This window comes from Salmo trutta, chromosome 15 (assembly GCF_901001165.1).
Source record: "Salmo trutta chromosome 15, fSalTru1.1, whole genome shotgun sequence".
Lineage (NCBI taxonomy): Eukaryota > Metazoa > Chordata > Actinopteri > Salmoniformes > Salmonidae > Salmo > Salmo trutta.
In genome coordinates this window covers 29,632,341-29,651,876 of record NC_042971.1, presented here as the reverse complement: position 1 = coordinate 29,651,876, position 19,536 = coordinate 29,632,341, and the positions used below count along the sequence as shown (strand labels likewise).

At 44.4% G+C, this 19,536-nt stretch overlaps 2 protein-coding genes across 8 annotated transcripts in view; one reads left to right on the top strand and one right to left on the bottom strand.

Moving 5' to 3' along the window:
* The window catches only part of LOC115148765 (transcriptional regulator Erg), a 106,558-nt gene extending 103,515 nt beyond the window's left edge, over nt 1-3,043 (top strand). For 4 of the 7 annotated variants that reach the window (XM_029690978.1, XM_029690974.1, XM_029690973.1 and 1 more), the window contains 4 exons: nt 196-252; nt 348-395; nt 685-747; nt 915-3,043. In XM_029690978.1, the coding sequence (XP_029546838.1) occupies nt 196-252; nt 348-395; nt 685-747; nt 915-1,435 (689 nt within the window). In that variant the 3' untranslated portion in view covers nt 1,436-3,043. The remainder of the gene's footprint in view (nt 1-195; nt 253-347; nt 396-684; nt 748-914) is intronic. The other 3 variants (XM_029690976.1, XM_029690977.1, XM_029690979.1) reach the window with 3 other exon arrangements.
* Nucleotides 3,044-3,430: 387 nt separating this feature from the next.
* On the bottom strand, nt 3,431-8,824 carry LOC115148768 (ATP-sensitive inward rectifier potassium channel 15-like). Its single transcript, XM_029690984.1, has 2 exons — nt 8,574-8,824; nt 3,431-5,063 (listed from the first exon to the last, which is right to left on the bottom strand). Exon 2 carries the CDS (start codon nt 4,992-4,994, stop codon nt 3,975-3,977), a length of 1,020 nt encoding a protein of 339 aa, XP_029546844.1. The 5' UTR covers nt 4,995-5,063; nt 8,574-8,824; the 3' UTR covers nt 3,431-3,974.
* Between the last annotated feature and the right edge of the window lie 10,712 nt (nt 8,825-19,536).

Below are 19,536 nucleotides of genomic sequence, written 5' to 3'. Positions count from 1 at the left end.
TTACAGTGAATTTAAAAGATTAGGCCTACATCTTTACAAGCCTGTAGACTAAACATAAACAAAACAGGTCAGGCACAATCAGAAAACAGGAATTTGGATACCTCAAGATAAGAAGCTATTTCTCCACTGTATACAGTTGGACCTTTGCACTCAGGGAAACCCCCTGTTAATATTTTGGGAACTTTATCCCTCAAGGTTCCCAGCCCTCCCCAACCATTGTCACCAAAACAGAGGAGCAGAGGCCTCAGCTAGGTAAAATATAAGCTTGAACAGTACTCTGAAATAGATGTTGACTGAGCTGAAAAAATATATTTATCCTACTAATGTGAATGTTTTTCACTTCTTAGATCCTTACCAGATCCTGGGGCCCACAAGCAGCAGGCTGGCAAACCCCGGTGAGTTTTAGGGTGGGTGGAAGTGATTATCACTTCATTAGACAAGATTAAGGATTTTAGATATTCATATTACAACAAAGGCACCATTTATATAAATAGTTGTTTGTTAGTGACTCTTGCTATGAGTAGTTATTCTGGTGTTGACTGTAACACATCTTTTTGTAGTTGTTATGGTGATGACCACCTGTCTATCTCCAGACTGTATTATACATTTTTTATGTGTTGATTCCATGTCTCTGTCCAGACTGTATTATAATTGTTACGATATTGATTCCATGTCTCTGTCCAGACTGTGGCCGGGACTCAAACAAACCACAATCCGCTGACATCGCACTACTCTTGAGCTTTAAAGGTAATTTACGTTTGAGCTGACATCCGTAGCATTTACCCTGAATGCGATCGTGAACTTCAAGGAAATTGCCTTTGAAAGTGAAGTGCAGTGTGATGTCGGCGTAGTGCGGTTTGATTCCCAGCCAGTATTAGTAATTGTGACTGTGCTGACACCCTTTCTGCCTGCAGGCTCGGGACAGATCCAGCTGTGGCAGTTCCTGCTGGAGCTCCTGTCAGACAGCGCCAACTCTGGCTGCATCACTTGGGAGGGCACTAATGGTGAGTTCAAGATGACCGACCCTGATGAGGTGGCGAGGCGCTGGGGTGAGAGGAAGAGCAAGCCCAACATGAACTACGACAAGCTGAGCCGCGCCCTGCGCTACTACTACGACAAGAACATCATGACCAAGGTGCACGGCAAGCGCTACGCCTACAAGTTTGACTTCCACGGCATCGCCCAGGCCCTGCAGCCCCACCCTCCAGAGTCCTCCATGTACAAATACCCCTCCGACTTATCCTACATGAGCACCTATCATGCACACCAGCAGAAGGTCAACTTTGTCACGCCTCACCCCCAAGCGCTACCTGTCACCTCCTCCAGCTTCTTTGCTGCCCCCAACCCCTACTGGAATTCCCCCACCGGTGGTATCTACCCCAACACCCGGCACCCAGCCACTCACATGCCCTCCCACCTGGGGACTTACTATTAGACCTGTCAGGGGGAGGTCATCTCACAACTCTAAAACTGGGGGAAGAAACGGGAAGAAACCGGCAAACACAAAGGGCAGTTTAGGAATCAAATGAAAACGGGCAGGATCAATAATGAAGGAATAATGTAGAGGTAGGGTGTATGAGGTAGAGGTAGGGTTTCATGCCCTAGAATTACTGGTGTCATTCTAGGGCATGAGCAGGTGAAGGAACTCAAGGTTTTTTAAAGGTTTGAGAGGAGGGCTACAGACATGTCGCTATAAGACGATATAGGAGGGCACACTGTAAAAAGGGCAATAGAGGATGTTGCTATGACCAAGGGCATTGTGCGACGTGTAGTTTCTGAAAACAGTGAAAGACAAGTCTTTGAGTAGACATAAAAGGGAGTTATCAGTGGACTATTTAACATGATCATGTCCTTTTTATGAAGGGCGATAAATATACCCCAAAAATACCATATCTGCATGAACAGTTGCTTATTATATATAATTTTTTTAAACTATTAAACTACTTTATTTAAAGAAGTAAACATATCAAAGACCGTACAGATTAGGCAAGGTAAGTGAGATGTAAGGGAGGTGAGGGGTGTGGTGTTGCAAATGAGTGTGTACTTTAGAGTACACAGAGGAAGTAGGGAGGAGTACTAAACTTGGCTGTAGTAAACTGTGAAATGAGCACCAGCAGGAAACACCTTGGGTAGACTTGTGCTAGATGGTCATGTCATATGACCATGGATGGACTCACAGACTGTTTGTGACCAAGGGTGGGGAAACATCAGAGAGGATGGCGGATCATCAAAAGACAATGAAATATGTGAAAAATTAAGTATTATTCCTTTGGATATTAACAGCCTTATGTCTTATCAGTATTATTATACTATATGGTAGTGCATATGGCATTATTGAACGTAAAGGAACTTTTTTTTACTTGATTGTTATTCTTGAAAACAATTCATCAGTGTTTTGGAAATTGAGAAAAACTGGAAATAAGATTCGTAAAATGTTATGTGTGACCTCAAATCTTTTTAGAAGGAAGGAGTGGTTTTCTTGACCAGTGCCTTACCACAGAAACTCCCAGTTCAGCTGAAGAGATTTTACGAAGTGCCAATTTTGTATTATTGTTTTTCTGAGTCACGAACGCTGTGCGTTTGTTAGATTGAAGTATACAAGTCAATGTTATATTTCTTTTTATATGATAAATATATAACTTATGCATTTATACACTACGAGTTGATCTCAGCCAGCCAAAGACACAGACAACGTTTTTATAATAGATATAGTGACAAAAAAGTAATTGAAATGGACCAAAGCGGGCTGTAAACAAAAACATTTATAAAAATGTCGCCTTTGAACTTCAATCTCTGTAAACAGTTTACAACAAACTATATATACTAATCTAAAACGGATTGTGTTGGCCAGGCAAGGCATTTCAGACCTGTTCAGTATTATTTTATGGGTTTCAGGCTTGGGTAGAACACCTATAAACTGGCAGCCTTGTAAGCTGAGAAACAGGACTGAGATACTGAGATTGTTGACTAAAGGGATGATAAAAATCATATACTTTGATAGATTTTCTACAGTGTAATTTCTAATAAAGTATTTTCAACCAAAGTGCTGTCCTTTCTTGTCTTGGAAGGTCAAAGATTGTGTGTTATTGTGCTCTGTCTGCATACAGTAAAGAGAAGTTGCTCCCATTGTTTTGACCCAAAACATTCAGTGTGTGCCAACAACCAAACGCTGAAGCGTTGCAGATTGCACAATAGAAATGTAAAGGTAATTTCCGATTGAGCCGACAAATGCAGCGTTTGCCGTGAATGCAGTCTCCTTTACCTTTAAATTTCAATCACGCTGTAACTTCGAACTTTTGCGATACGGATTGAGTAGAGCCCTTAATTAGCTCAACCCTAAGAGATGAGGAGTAGAGCAGTGTGGGATGGGGGTAATGGGAAAGGGGATAAAAACATCCCTTCCATCTCATAATGGCATATGAAACATCTCTTCTTCAAAGTCAATGGTTTATTCATAGACACAGAAAAAACACAGCTCTTAAGCACTACACACTAAATACGTTTTGTTCTATCCCCATCTGCCCTTAATGTGAAATGTATAATATATTAAAATATCCAACTTGAGTGATACAAAAAAAACAACATCTTGAATCTGCTTTCCTGGAATCCTATGTACAGGTTAAATATTTCTAGTACAGCAATAGTTGCTGCCACAGTTCCACTCAAACACTGGCACCTGAGACCCAGTCCTTGTTTTGCCTGTATGTCCTTATTCTCCTATTATATGGCTTGTGGATCCAAACGATGTGCTAGTTATACACTGCACCTGAATTTACTCTGACCAGATACATACTGATCATGATGAACATTAGTTTATTTGCCTAAAAGTGTCATCATTCACTCATGTGTATTAGGTTTAGCAGTTATATGAAATAAAAACAGTTATATTTCTGTAATGCGTGTTTACAAATTGTTTCCAGACAGCAACTGTGGGTCATGTTAATTACCAGTGTCCAACATGTTTCAGCGACCTCTTATTCCTTCTTGTACTCCTCCAGTTTCAGCTTATCTTTGTTGTTGCTGGGGAGTATAGGGTCGCTGCTCACCTGCACCTTGTCAAAGAAGTTAAAGTCGGCCACATACTGGCCACCAGGGGTTCTGAAGAGCACAGGCTTGAACTTATAGTCCCACAGGATCTCCTGGGGAACGTAAGAGGTGCGGCTCTGACAAGTGGCTGCCGTGGACTCCATGGTGGCATTAAGGGTGACCAGCAGCTCAAAGTCACGAGTCTGCAAATTCTTGGCGGTCAGCCCCGCCAGCGGGCTACTCTCATCCAGCACGTGGTAGAATGTGAGGGGCAGGATTAGGAAGGGGCACTCCCCGCACGAGTCTATGTAGAAGTCCACAGCCGTCTGGCGGATCAGAGTCTTCTCGCCCTCCTCAGTCACATTGGGTGAGAGCAGCTTGCCCATCAGCTGGCACTGAATCAGCAGGCTCTTCCTCAAGTTTGCCACACGCACCATCAGACATAGTTTACCATCGCGGCGGCAGATCACTGCCAACTGGCTGAACTTGATGGTCTCGGCCCGCTTTTTGGGTCGCGCCAGCTTGGCCAGAAAGGCCCCGGTTACAAATATCTCAGCCAGGCCCGTGGTGACCAGCTGGACCAGCAGGACGAAGATGGCCAGCGGACACTCGTCGGTGATATAGCGGAAGCCATAGCCAATGGTGGTCTGCGACTCCAGGGAAAAGAGGAAGGCACCGGTTAGGGTCTCGACGTTCATGACACAGGGCGTGTGGTTGGACAGCAGCTCACCCTCGAAGTCACTGTTGCCCATGCCGATAAAGTAGAAGATGACGCCAAAGAGGAACCAGGTCATTATGAAAGTGGAGAAGAAGAGGGTGAGCTTATAGCGCCACTTCATGTCCACCACCGTGGTCCAGATGTCGTGGAGGTAGATCTTCACCATGCCCTCCACGTTGTCAATGCGCACTTGGTTGTGTCCATTCTTGGAGACGATCCTCCGTTGGACATCTGCCTTCTTGGTGGTCATCTTGGTCTTAAGTGTGTTCTCTGTAGTTGCCACTTTGTTGTCACCCTATTTGCATTGCAAGCAGTGGGACTGAAAAAGAAGAAGCAATGTTAGTCAATGTCAACAAACTAGGACACAGTAGGTAACACAGTTCAGGAATAGTTCAAACATTAAATGAGCCCTTTGGACAAATGTCAGTTACAAAAACATTCTCACTGGAGCTACTGTAGCCGGTTGGTTTCATCCAGAAATTAGGCAATTGATAAGATATTTCCACACGCCTAATTTCACAACACAGATATTGTAATGGTCGTCGTATGGAGTAGACCAAGGTGCAGTGGGTTGAGTGCTCATTTTAACTTTTATTTTAATAAACTTGAACACTTAAAAAAAACAAGAAAACGAACGACAGCTAAACAGTTTTGCAGGCTAACCCTAGCAGTGCAAAAACAACTTCCCACAAAAGACAGATGGAAAAAGGGCTACCTAAGTATGACTCTCAATCATCAACAACGATGTACAGCTGTTCCTGATTGAGAGCCATACCAGGCCAACAAAGAAATACACAACATAGACAACCCATAGAAATACAAAACATAGAACAATACTCAAAAACCCCGGAACACATAAAACAAACACCCCTCTTACCTAAATACATATCCCAACAAACCCCGAACCACATAAAACAAACACCCCCTGCCACGTCCTGACCAAACTACAATAACAAATAACCCCTTTACTGGTCAGGACGTGACAGTACCCCCCCAAAGGTGCAGACCCCGGATGCACCTCACACAAAAAACACAAAAATAACCCCAAAATAAAAATAATCACAAACTAAAGGGAGGGAAGGGAGGGTGGCCACCGTCACCGACGGTTCTTGTGCTACACCCCCCCCTCCCCAACCCACCTACTATGGAGGTGGTTCAGGCTACAGCCTTACTCCCCCACCTAACGTGTCCACCCCCGCTAAATAATTATTAAATGTTACCCTTCCCGAAGTCTCTGGGCTATGGCGCATCGCTGAAGACCTCGGGCTGATGTGCGTTGCTGGAGACCTCAGGCTGATGCGCACCGCTGGAGACCTCGGGCTGAAGGGCGACTCTGGCTGCGCCGATTCCGGACTGTAGGGCGACCCTGGCTGCGCCGATTCCGGACTGTAGGGCGACTCTCGCTGCGCCGATTCCGGACTGTAGGGCGACTCTCGCTGCGCCGATTCCGGACTGTAGGGCGACTCTCGCTGCGCCGATTCCGGACTGTAGGGCGACTCTCGCTGCGCCGGCTCCGGACTGTGGGCCGTCTCTCTCGGCTCCAGACTGTGGGCCGTCTCTCTCGGCTCCGGACTGTGGGCCGTCTCTCTCGGCTCCGGACTGTGGGCCGTCTCTCTCGGCTCCGGACTGTGGGCCGTCTCTCTCGGCTCCGGACTGTGGGCCGTCTCTCTCGGCTCCGGACTGTGGGCCGTCTCTCTCGGCTCCGGACTGTGGGCCGTCTCTCTCGGCTCCGGACTGTGGACCGTCTCTCTCGGCTCCGGACTGTGGACCGTCTCTCTCGGCTCCGGACTGTGGGCCGTTTCTGCTGGCTCCGGACTGTGGGCCGTCTCTGATGGCTCCGGACTGTGGGCCATCTCTCTACGGGGCACTGTCGCCGGAAGCTCTAGACGGGGCACTGTTGCCGGAAGCTCTGGACGAGGCACTGTTGCCGGAAGCTCTTGAGGGGGACTGCGCACTGAAGGCCTGATGCGTGGGGCTGGCTTAGGACGCGCCAGACTAAGGACACGCACCACAGGGCTAGTGTGAGGAGCAGGAGCAGGACGAGCTGGACTGGGCTGACGCACTGGAGGCCTGGTGCGTGGGGCTGGTACTGGTATCAGACTGGAAACACGCACCTCAAGGCTAGTGTGAGGAGCAGGAACAGGACGTACTGGACTGGGCTGACGCACTGGAGGCCTGGTGCGTGGGGCTGGTACTGGAGGTATCAGACTGGAGACACGCACCCCAAGGCTAGTGCAAGGAGCAGGAACAGGGCGTACTGAACTGGGCTGACGCACTGGAAGCCTAGTGCGTGGTGCTGGCTTGGGAGGTGCCAGACTTGGGACACGCACCACAAGGCTAGTGCGAGGAGCAGGAACAGGGCATACTGGACTGGGCTGACGCACTGGAAGCCTAGTGCGTGGTGCTGGCTTGGGAGGTGCCAGACTTGGGACACGCACCACAAGGCTAGTGCGAGGAGCAGGAACTGGATACACTGGGCCCTGAATCAGTACTGGAGGTCTGGAGCACACAACCCCTACTGGCTGAGTGCTCACTCGAGCACGGCACTTGCGAGGGGCTGGAATCACTCTCACCGGACTGTGCGTGCGCATGGGCGAGAGTAGTGTTTGTTTCTCTCTTTGTTTCTCTCCCCTGCTCCCCATAATAAGCACGGGGATTTGGCTCAGGTCTACTGCCTGCCCTAGCCAAACTACCCGTGGGCCTTCCCCCAAAAAATGATTGGGGCTGCCTCCGGCTTCCTTGCCAGCCGTGTTCCCCTGTAGCATTCCCGGTCCTCTTTAGCCTCTCTTATCTCCGCTCTCCTGGCTGCCTCCACCTGTTCCCATGGGAGGCGATCCCTTCCGGCCAGGATCTCTTCCCAACTGTAGGATCCCTTGCCGTCCAGGATGTCCTCCCATGTCCAGTCCTCTTGCTGCTCCTTCCTCCGCTGCTTGGTCCGTTTGTGGTGGGAAGTTCTGTAACGGTCGTCGTATGGAGTAGACCAAGGCGCAGCGGGTTGAGTGCTCATTTTAACTTTTATTTTAATAAACTTGAACACTTAAAAAAAACAAGAAAACGAACGACAGCTAAACAGTTTTGCAGGCTAACCCTAGCAGTGCAAAAACAACTTCCCACAAAAGACAGGTGGAAAAAGGGCTACCTAAGTATGACTCCCAATCAGCAACAACGATGTACAGCTGTTCCTGATTGAGAGCCATACCAGGCCAACAAAGAAATACACAACATAGAAAACCCATAGAAATACAAAACATAGAACAATACCCAAAAACCCCGGAACACATAAAACAAATACCCCTCTTACATAAATACATAGCCCAACAAACCCCGAACCACATAAAACAAACACCCCCTGCCACATCCTATCCAAACTACAATAACAAATAACCCCTTTACTGGTCATGACGTGACAGATATTTAACCTGTTAGATACGGTATGTCCTCCCTCTGATGTTCACATAGGTACAGTATATCACTGACCAAAAAACATTTCCTCTAAATAATGTCTAAATATTATGCTATATGTATTCCCCACTGAAACACACCATTTTTACATTTAAACAGGGTTTCTTTTAGAATATATGCAAAACCATAACATTTTTGTAAATCTAGATTCTTCATTTTGCCAGTTGACACGGCAACTAAAAAAATAGAGCTCCTCATGACAGAAAGCTCAGGATTATTATTTCCATGGAAATTATTTAAGAAATTATGGAAAGTCGTAAATTAACTCAGTGGCATGCAGTAACACTTTCTGTAGAACGTCTTACAAAGTTCTGACTTAACTTCTCTAAATTACTTTTAAAATGCAAGGAAGTTGTATAATACTCACGTTTAGTGTTGATGCCTTCTCAGGTGTGGCTTCATTTGCTCTCAGTAGTTATAATCTGCAATGTGAACCTGCTGTAAAACCCCTTCTTGAGAGTTCCACAATGTCCTCTCCTCTTTGTCCTCTTTGGCACAATGATATTTAGGACATTTTGTGAGAATGAAAAAAGCTTATTCAATGAGTTCTTGGCTACCTGTAGGTAAGCTTTTATTTCAAGTGTGGGACAAACTCCACCTATCTACCCCACCCTACCAGGGGCAGGTATGCAACAAGTGCTCCTTTTCACACTTTTTTTTTATTATCTGAACTCATGGTTTGTTTTGTAGTTCCATGCATGATTGTTGCTTCTTTATACACACACCCTGATGTACTATCTCCAAGACGTAATAATGTACTGACAGATAATCAAAATCCTTGACCAGAACAGAAAATGAAATGACCCTGATCTCAGCCTATATTATTTGACTATGGTATTGTATTAAAGGGAAGATATGATGCAGTTGAAAGCTAAAGACAAATTGAAAAGTTGGGTTCAATATAATGACATGTATTGCCATTAATAAAATGGCAAGTAAAATCACCACATCGAAAATACAGCAATTGCTTTTCAAAGTGCATGTACTGTATGTAGGGAACTGGAAAGTGGGGACCCATGACCCATATCTAGCCAATAAGGAATCGGTATAAGTGGTAAACACAAGAAGTCTCTCTCCAGATTTAATGCAATCCTCTGTGTAACTATTGCGCTTTGACCTTGGATTACATTACAAGATGTGCAGATAATAGCTCCTTGGGTTATTCATTAACTGAGCTGAGGGCTGGTGCTAACAATATACACTGAGTGTACTGCTCTTTCCATGACATGGGCTGACCAGGTGAATCGAGCTGAAAGCTATGATACCTTATTGATGTCACTTGTTAAATATACTTCAATCAATGTAAATGAAGATGAAGAAACAGGTTAAAGAATGATTTTTAAGCCTCGAGACAATTGAGACATGGATTGTGTGTGTGCCATTGGGAGGGTGAATGGGCAAGACAAAATATTCAAGTGCCTTTAAATGGAGTATGATAGAAGGTGCTAGGCACATCGATTTGTTTTAAGAACTGCAACGCTGCTGGGTTTTTCACGCTCAACAGTTTCCCGTGTTTATCAACAATTTGTATTTATTATGGATAAATAAATGTATTATGCCAAGGCAGCAGCTACTCTTCCTGCGGTCCAGCAAAATTAAGGCAGTTATATGATTTTAATATAATTAAAATACATTCATAACAGATTTCACAACACATTAAGTGAGTGCCCTCAGGCCCCTACCATGTATCTACAACACAAAATCCATGTGTACGTGTGTGTAGTGCATATGTTATCGTGTGTGTATGCATGTGTCTGTGCCAATGTTTGTGTTGCTTCACTGTCCCCGCTGTTCCATAAGTTTAATTTTTGTATCTGTTTTTGAAATCTAATTTTACTGCTTGCATGAGTTACTTGATGTGGAATAGAGTTCCATGTAGTCATGGCTCTTTGTAGTACGGTGTGCCTCCCATAGTCTGTTCTGGACTTGGGCTCTGTGAAGAGACCTCTGGTGGCATGTCTTGTGGGGTATGCATGGGTGTCCGAGCTGTGTGCCAGTAGTTCAAACAGACAGCTCGGTGCATTCAACATGTCAATACCTCTCACAAATACAAGTAGTGATGAAGTCAATCTCTCCTCCACATTGAGCCAGGAGAGATTGACATGCATATTATTAAAGTTAGCTCTCTGTGTACGTCAAGTACATCCAAGGGCCTTTCGTGCTACCCTGTTCTGAGCCAATTGCAAAATCTCTCTTTGTGGCACCTGACCACACGACTGAACAGTCAACAAAACTACGGTCTGTAGGACCTGCCTTGTTGATAGTGCTGTAAAGAAGGCAGAGCTGCGTTTTATTATGGATAGATTTCTCCCCATCTTAGCTACTAATGTATCAATATGTTTTGACCATGACAATTTACACTCCGGGGTTACTCAAAGCAGTTTAGTCACCTCAACTTGCTCAATTTCCACATTATACATTACAAGATTTAGTTGAGGTTTGAGGTTAAGTGAATGATTTTTCCTAAATACAATGCTTTCAGTTTTAAAAATATTTAGGATTAACTTATTCCTTGTTACCCATTCTGAAACTAACTGCAGCTCTTTGTTAAGTGTTGCAGTCACTTCAGTCGCTGTAGTCGCTGACGTGTTTAGTGTTGAGCCAGTTGCATGTCGTTAGAAAATATTGAAAAAAGTAAGTGCCCTAGACAGTTGCCCTGGGGAATTCCCGTTTCTACCTGGATTATGTTGGAGAGACTTCCTTAAAGAACACCCTCTGTGTTCTGTTAGACAGGTAACTCTTTATCCACAATATAGCAGGGGGTGTAAAGCCATAACACAGACGTTTTTCCAGCAGCTGTCACAACTGTCAGAATGATCGGACCAACGCGCAGCATGGTTGTAGTTCCACATCTTTTTATTTATAGTGAAACGTTGCAATACACCAAATACTAGAAATACAAAAAACAACAAACTGTGACGCAGAGAGGAAAACACACTACTCAAAATTAACAACCCACAAACCCAAAAGGAAAAAAAACCCTACTTAAATATGATCTCCAATCAGAGGCAACGAGGACCAGCTGCCTCCAATTGGAGATCAACCCAAAAAACAACAACATAGAAATAGAAAACCTAGAACACAAAACCTAGAAATAGAAAACCAGAAAACCAACCAAACACTCCCTGTCACGCCCTGACCCATCTACTATAGAAAATGACCTCTTACAAGGGTCAGGACGTGACAGCAGCAGACTATGATTGATAATGTCAAAAGACGCACTGAAGTCTAACAAAACAGCCACCACAATATTTTTATTATGAATTTCTCTCAGTCATCAGTCAATTTGTGTAAGTGCTATGCTTATTGAATGTCCTTCCCTATAAACATGCTGAAAGTCTGTTGTTTACTGTAAAATACCAATTGTCTCTGGTAAAAACTATTTTTTCCAAAAGTTTACTAAGGGTTGGTAACAGGCTCATTGGTCAGTTATTTGAGCCAGTAAAGGAGGCACCACTATTCTTAGGTAGCGGAATTACTTTTGCTTCCTTCCAGGCCTGAGGGAACACACTTTATAGTAGGCTTAAATTGAAGATATGGCAAATAGGAGTGGAAATATCGCCCACAATTATTCTCAGTCATTTTCCATCCAAGTTGTCAGACCCGGGTGGCTTGTCATTGTTGATAGACAACAATAAGTTTTTCACCTATTCCACACTCACTTCAAAATTACAACGCACGTCTTTCATAATTTGGTCATATATACTTGGATGTGTAGTGTCAGCGCTTGGTGCTAGCATGTCATACCTAAGTATGCTAATCTTCCCAATGAAAAAGTACTTAAAGTAGTTGGCCATATCAGTGGGTTTTGTGATGAATGAGCCATCTGATTCAATGAATGATGGAGCTGAGTTTCATTTAAGGTGCTCCAAAGCTTTTTACACTCATTCTTTATGTCATTTATCTCAAATCAAATTTTATTGGTCACATACACATGAGTAGCAGATGTTAATGCGAGTGTAGCGAAATGCTTGTGCTTCTAGTTCCGACAGTGCAGTAATATTTAACAAGTAATCTAACAATTCCCCAACAACTATCTAATACACACAAATCTAAACGGGTGAATGAGAATACGTACATATAAATATATGGATGAGCGATGGCCGAACGGCATAGGAAGGTGCAGTAGATGGTATAAAATACAGTATATACATGTGATATGAGTAATGTAAGATATGTAAACATTATTAAAGTGGCATTATTTAAAGTTGCATTGTTTAAAGTGACAAGTGATCCATTTATTAAAGTGTCCAGGGACTGGGTCTCAATGTAGGCAGCAGCCTCTCTGAGTAAGTGATTGCTGTTTAGCAGTCTGATGGCCTTGAGATAGAAGCTGTTTTTCAATCTTTCAGTCCCAGCTTTGATGCACCTGTACTGACCTCGCCTTCTGGATGATAGTGGTGTGAACAGGCAGTGGCTCGGGTGGTTATTGTCCTTGATGATCTTTTTGGCCTTCCTGTGACATCGGGTGCTGTAGCTGTCATGGAGGGCAGGTAGTTTGCCCCCGGTGATGCATTGTGCAGACCCCACCACCCTCTGGAGAGCCTTGCGGTTGAGGGAGGTGCAGTTGCCATACAAGACTGTGATACAGTCCGACAGGATGCTCTCGATTGCGCCTCTGTAAAGGGTTGTCAGGGTTTTGGGTGACAAGCCAAATTTCTTCAGCCTCCAGGAATGGAGTTGATGTTGCGCCTTCTTCCCCACACTGTCTGTGTGGATGGACCATTTCAGTTTGTATGTGATCTGTACGCAGAGGACCTTAAAACTTTCCACCTTCTCCACTACTGTCCCATCGATGTGGATAGGGGGGTGCTCCCTCTGCTCTTTCTTGAAGTCCACGATCCTCTCCTTTGTTTTGTTGACGTTGAGTGAGAGGTTGTTTTACTGACACTACACTCTGAGTGCCCTCACCTCCCCCCAGTAGGCTGTCTTGTATTTGTTGGTGATCAGGCCCACTAATGTAGTGTCATCTGCAAACGTGATGATTGAGTTGGAGGCGTGCATGGCTATGTAGTCATGGTTGAAAAGGAAGTACAGGAGGGGGCTGAGCATACACCCTTTACTACCTTCACCACCTGGGGGTGGCCCGTCAGAAATTCCAGGACCCAATTGCACAGGGCGGGGTTGAGACCCAGGGCCTCCAGCTTGATGATGAGCTTGAAGGGTACTATGGTGTTGAATGCTGAGCTGTAGTCAATGAACAGCATTCTTACATAGGTATTATTTTTTTCCAGAAGGGATAGGACAGTGTGCAGTGCGTCATCTGTGGACCTGTTGGGGCAGTATGCAAACTGAAATGAGTCTAGGGTGGCCGGTTAGGTGGCGGTGAGCCTCTCAAACACTTCATGATGACAGAAGTAAGTGCTACGGGGCGATAGTCATTTAGTTTATATTTATATTACTTATATTTGTTATATTTGCCTTCTTGGGTACAGGAACAATGGTAGCCATCTTGAAGCATGTGGAGGCAACAGACTGGTATATGGAGCGATTGAATATGTCTATAAACACACCAGCCAGCTGGTCTGCACATGCTCTGAGGACGCGGCTAGGGAAGCCGTCCGAGCCAGCAGCCTTGCGAGGGTTAACAAGTTTAAATGTTTTACTCACATCAGCCACGGAGAAGGAGAGGGGGGGAGCAGTCTTTGTTAGCAAGCTGCAAAGGTGGCGCTGTATTATCCTCAAGCGGGCAAAGAAAGTGTTAAGTTTGTCTGGAAACATGACGTTGGTGTCTGTGGCGTGGCTGTTTTTGTTTTTATAGTCCGTGATTTCCTGTAGACCCTGCCACATACCTCTCGTGTCTGAGCCGTTGAATTATGACTCCACCTTGTCCCTGTACCGGCATTTTGCTTGTTTGATTGCCTTGCGGAGGGAATAACTACACTGTTTAACTTCAGACATATTTCCAGACCATTTTGCCATTGTTAAGTGGTGGATCACGCTTTCAGTTTTGTGTGAATGCCATCATCCATCCACTGTTTCTGGTTAGGGTAGGTTTTAATAGTCACAGTGGGAACAACTTCTCCAATGCACTCCTTAAAGCACATTTCCACAGCATTAGCAAAGTTGTGATCAATACATGTTGATGATTTCATTCCTGTGCTGTTTGTAACTGCCCTGAACAGTTGACTGATTGTCACGTCCTGACCATAGTAAGATGGGATTTTCTGCACATGGGGACAAAGATCGTACTTTTTGGGGAAATGTCCTGTGGTCTGATGATTCAAAAATAGATCCTTTTGGCCATAATGACCATCTTTATTTTTAGAGGAAAAGGGGGGAGGCTTACAAGCCGAAGAACACCATCCCAACCGTGAAGGACGGGGTGGCAGCATCATGTTGTGGGGGTGCTTTGCTGCAGGAGGGGCTGGTGCACTTCACAAAATAGATGGCATCATGAGGAAGGGAAATGATGTGGACATATTGAAGCAACATCTCAAGACATCGGTCAGGAAGTTCAAGCTTGGTCGCAAATGGGTCTTCCTAATGGACAATGATCCCAAGCATACTTCCGAAGTTGTGGCAAAATGGCTGAAGGACAACAAAGTCAAGGTATTGGAGTGGCCATCACAAAGCCCTGACCTCAGTCCTATAGGAAATTTGTGGGCAGAACTGAAAAAGCGGAGGCCTACAAACCTGACTCAGTTACACCAGCTCTGTCAGGAGGAATGGGCCAAAATTCACCCAACTTATTGTGGGAAGCTTGTGGAAGGTTACCTGAAACGTTTGACCCAAGTTAAACAATTTAAAGGCAATGCTACCAAATACTAATTGAGTGTATGTTAACTTCTGACCCACTGGGAATGTGATGAAAGAAATAAAAGCTGAAATAAATCATTCTCTCTACTATTATTCTGACATTTCACATTCTTAAAATAAAGTGGTGATCCTAACTGACCTATGACAGGTAATTTTTACTAGGATTAAATGTCAGAAATTAATTTGGCTAAGGTGTATGTAAACTTCCGACTTCAACTGTACTAAACAACCAAAGATTTCAAGACTAAAGGCTGGGTTATACTACGGGTGTTTTCGTAAATTTAATCTGGAGTGACAGAGTGTGCTCTGAGCGTTCGTATACTCAGAGCGTTGTCAGATTGGCTGTTCGTAAATTCAGAGCATTTCCTTAGCTTAAAGATATATTCCAGAGACAGGTTTTTTATACACGCCTTCTGTGTGCTCTCTTTTCGACTACGTCTCCATATTTGCAATCAAACGGCAGAATTTTCTCCATCTCCTTAGCCAGTCATACTCTAATTACACAGATTTCAAAACTCGGTCCTCCAGAAAGTTGAGAGCAACACTGACGCAGTTCTTCTACGTGATATCTTTCAAAAAAGCTTAGTTAGAAAGGATTACCTACACGTACTGACCAGCTTATATTATAGACAGAAGCATGCTACATTGCATACCAATCCCAACTCATCTCTCGGCATGTCCTGCCACTCATTATCTCAGCCAATCATGGCTAGTGGGAAAGTTGCTGGCTTTTTCAGTGGCTAAACCAACTAGGCTCGTAATTTAACAAAATTTATTCGTATTTACAGATGGCATACACGTTTGTTATTAAAAGCACATGAAATTTCCCATTTTCCACAAGGCATTTCTGCCCCAAAAAAAAACGTATTTACTGGTCATGTATTTAACCCTCTGTTTCCCCCATGTCTTTGTGTGTGATTGTTTATTGTTCAGGCCGGTACGTTTCCTGCTGTTTTTTTCCGGGCGCTGTTTTCACCCGTATTTTACACCCACCACCTGACACACCGTTTATACATGCTATAAACTGTGTAGGTGACAAATTAACTTTCATTTGATTTAGAAGCAGCAGCGGGATCTCAATAGAACTGAGATAGAGGGGTAATCTCCCAGCACTCCACAGTCTGCATGTCAGCTACCCATGCAGGGGAAAATCACTTACAAGCAGAGCCAAAGAAGATATTGATATCTTCACATATTTGTTCACAGTGGATTTATTCTCCACGTGAATTATATAGAACCACTGTTGTATTTTCCAAAGCTTTTGTAATAGAGTCCCTCTGTCCCTCTCATCAACAGCGTAGGAGTTAGCGGACTGTGATCAATTGACAATCAGGGAGGATACATTTTCTATCGATGGGAATCAGCATGGTGAGGAAAATGTTCCCTATAAGCCAGATGCATGTTGGGGACCCATGGGAGAGAACAGGGCTATTATTGCAGTTATTGAAAGAGCGCACAGCCCCACTAAAAATTAATTGGCCATTAGTCACGTCACATATTTAATTGAATCTGCGAGTGTGGCGGGCATGGCCCCTGGATTAGCTTGTACCTGAGAGGCCCTATCAAAGGGACCATAATGGGGAAAAAAAGAGACTATGATGGCCAATGTTATTAATCTGTGAATTATAGCTCCGATTTAGATCTTGTTAACATGTACTGAGTAAATGGCTTCCATTGGTGCTTCTATTGTAAATAACAGTCGTTAACATTCAACCTTCACATAATATTTTTATGTAGCTCTTTATTGGTCTTTTTTTAGCAATTAGAGGTTGCTGAAGCAGTTTCAATTGGCACCTCATAGAGCAATAGCCTCCTCAGATGTGAAGAGACAACAACTAGAAATTGATTGTGCATCGGAAGACCAATACAAAGATTAAAGCACAGCTCACTAAGTGTAGATCATGTGCATATACCCTATTCTACTCTAGTTTCTACTGCTACTGTATACTTCTTGCATTTGGTGTAAACCATAGAACCACCCCATCGACCATTACTATGATGTTGTGTTTAGTCTGCTTCAATATGCTACAGTTTTATTCTGTAATGTCCATTTTGGTGAATCCCTATTTTCCTTTAGCCAGAAGAAATGTACACTAACCAACTGTTCAGCATTTTACTGATAGCCTACACTGCATACATTCACTTGCACATTCACTTGCACTCTTCAACTCATACACTGCTCAAAAAAATAAAGGGAACACTAAAATAACACTGAATGAATGAAATAATCGTATTAAATACTTTTTTCTTTACATAGTTGAATGTGCTGACAACAAAATCACACAAAAATAATCAATGGAAATCCAATTTATCAACCCATGGAGGTCTGGATTTGGAGTCACACTCAAAATTAAAGTGGAAAACCACACTACAGGCTGATCCAACTTTGATGTAATGTCCTTAAAACAAGTCAAAATGAGGCTCAGTAGTGTGTGTGGCCTCCACGTGCCTGTATGACCTCCCTACAACGCCTGGGCATGCTCCTGATGAGGTGGCGGATGGTCTCCTGAGGGATCTCCTCCCAGACCTGGACTAAAGCATCCGCCAACTCCTGGACAGTCTGGTGCAACGTGGCGTTGGTGGATGGAGCGAGACATGATGTCCCAGATGTGCTCAATTGGATTCAGGTCTGGTGAACGGGCAGGCCAATCCATAGCATCAATGCCTTCCTCTTGCAGGAACTGCTGACACACTCCAGCCACATGAGGTCTAGCATTGTCTTGCATTAGAAGGAACCCAGGGCCAACTGCACCAGCATATGGTCTCACAAGGGGTCTGAGGATTTCATCTCGGTACCTAATGGCAGTCAGGCTACCTCTGGCGAGCACATGAAGGGCTGTGCGGCCCCCCAAAGAAATGCCACCCCACACCATGACTGACCCACCGCCAAACCGGTCATGCTGGAGGATGTTGCAGGCAGCAGAACGTTTGTCACATGTGCTCAGTGTGAACCTGCTTTCATCTGTGAAGAGCACAGGACGCCAGTGGCGAATTTTCCAATCTTGGTGTTCTCTGGCAAATGCCAAACGTCCTGCACGGTGTTGGGCTGTAAGCACAAACCCCACCTGTGGATGTCGGGCCCTCATACCACCCTCATGGAGTCTGTTTCTGACCGTTTGAGTAGACACATGCACATTTGTGGCCTGCTGGAGGTCATTTTGCAGGGCTCTGGCAGTGCTTCTCCTGCTCCTCCTTGCACAAAGGTGGAGGTAGCGGTCCTGCTGCTGGGTTGTTGCCCTCCTACGGCCTCCTCCACGTCTCCTGATGTACTGGCCTGTCTCCTGGTAGCGCCTCCATGCTCTGGACACTACGCTGACAGACACAGCAAACCTTCTTGCCACAGCTCGCATTGATGTGCCATCCTGGATGAACTGCACTACCTGAGCCACTTGTGTGGGTTGTAGACTCTGTCTCATGCTACCACTAGAGTGAAAGCACCTCCAGCATTCAAAAGTGACCAAAACATCAGCCAGGAAGCATAGGAACTGAGAAGTGGTCTGTGGTCACCACCTGCAGAACCACTCCTTTATTGGGGGTGTCTTGCTTATTGCCTATAATTTCCACCTGTTGTCTATTCCATTTGCACAACAGCATGTGAAATTTATTGTCAATCAGTGTTGCTTCCTAAGTGGACAGTTTGATTTCACAGAAGTGTGATTGACTTGGAGTTACATTGTGTTGTTTAATTGTTCCCTTTATTTTTTTGAGAAGTGTACTTTCTTTAAATGTTGTCATTTGCATGACTAATACTTAACTTGGTAGGGTTGATTAAATGCATAAAGGTATCCACCTGTAAATAAAAAAGTAATCTTTATGAATACAAAATATTCTCACAACGCTTACTGTGAAATGAAGATAGAATGCATCATACGAGTCATGAGTTAAATAAAACCGTCTTATTCGTTTTCCAACAGCTCTACCCCCAGTCTACCATTCTGGGTCTATATTTATGTGACGGCTCATATTATTATCATTATTATTTGTGCAATAAACAGTGAAATTCATAGTTGCGGCCAAGTACACTGAACAAAAATATAAACGCAACATGCAACAATTTCAAAGATTTTACTGAGTTACAGTTCCTAAAAGGAAATCAGTCAATTGAAATAAATAAATGAGGCCCTAATTTATGGATTTCACTTGACTGGGAATCCTGATAAGCACGTGTTGGTTACAGATATCTTAAAGAAAGGTAGGAGCATGGATAAAAAAAACGGTCAGTATCTGGTGTGACCACCATTTGCCTCATGCAGTGTGACACATCTCCTTTGCATAGAGTTGATCAGGCTGTTGACTGTGGCCCGTGGAATGTTGTCCCACTCCTCTTCAATAGTTGTGTGAAGTTGCTGGATATTGGCGGGAACTGGAACACGCTGTCGTACACGTCGATTCAGTGCATCCCAAACATGCTCAATGGGTGACATGTCTGGTGAGTATGCAGGCCATGGAGGAACTGGGACATTTTCAGCTTCCAAGAATTTTGTACAGATCCTTGCAACATGGGGCCATGTGTTATCATGCTGAAACATGAGGTGATGGCGGCAGATGAATGACATAACAATGGACCTCAG

What these genes read in the sequence shown, in the direction of transcription:
- LOC115148768 (XM_029690984.1), bottom strand. Translation starts at nt 4,994, where the DNA reads ATGACCACCAAGAAGGCAGATGTCCAACGGAGGATCGTCTCCAAGAAT.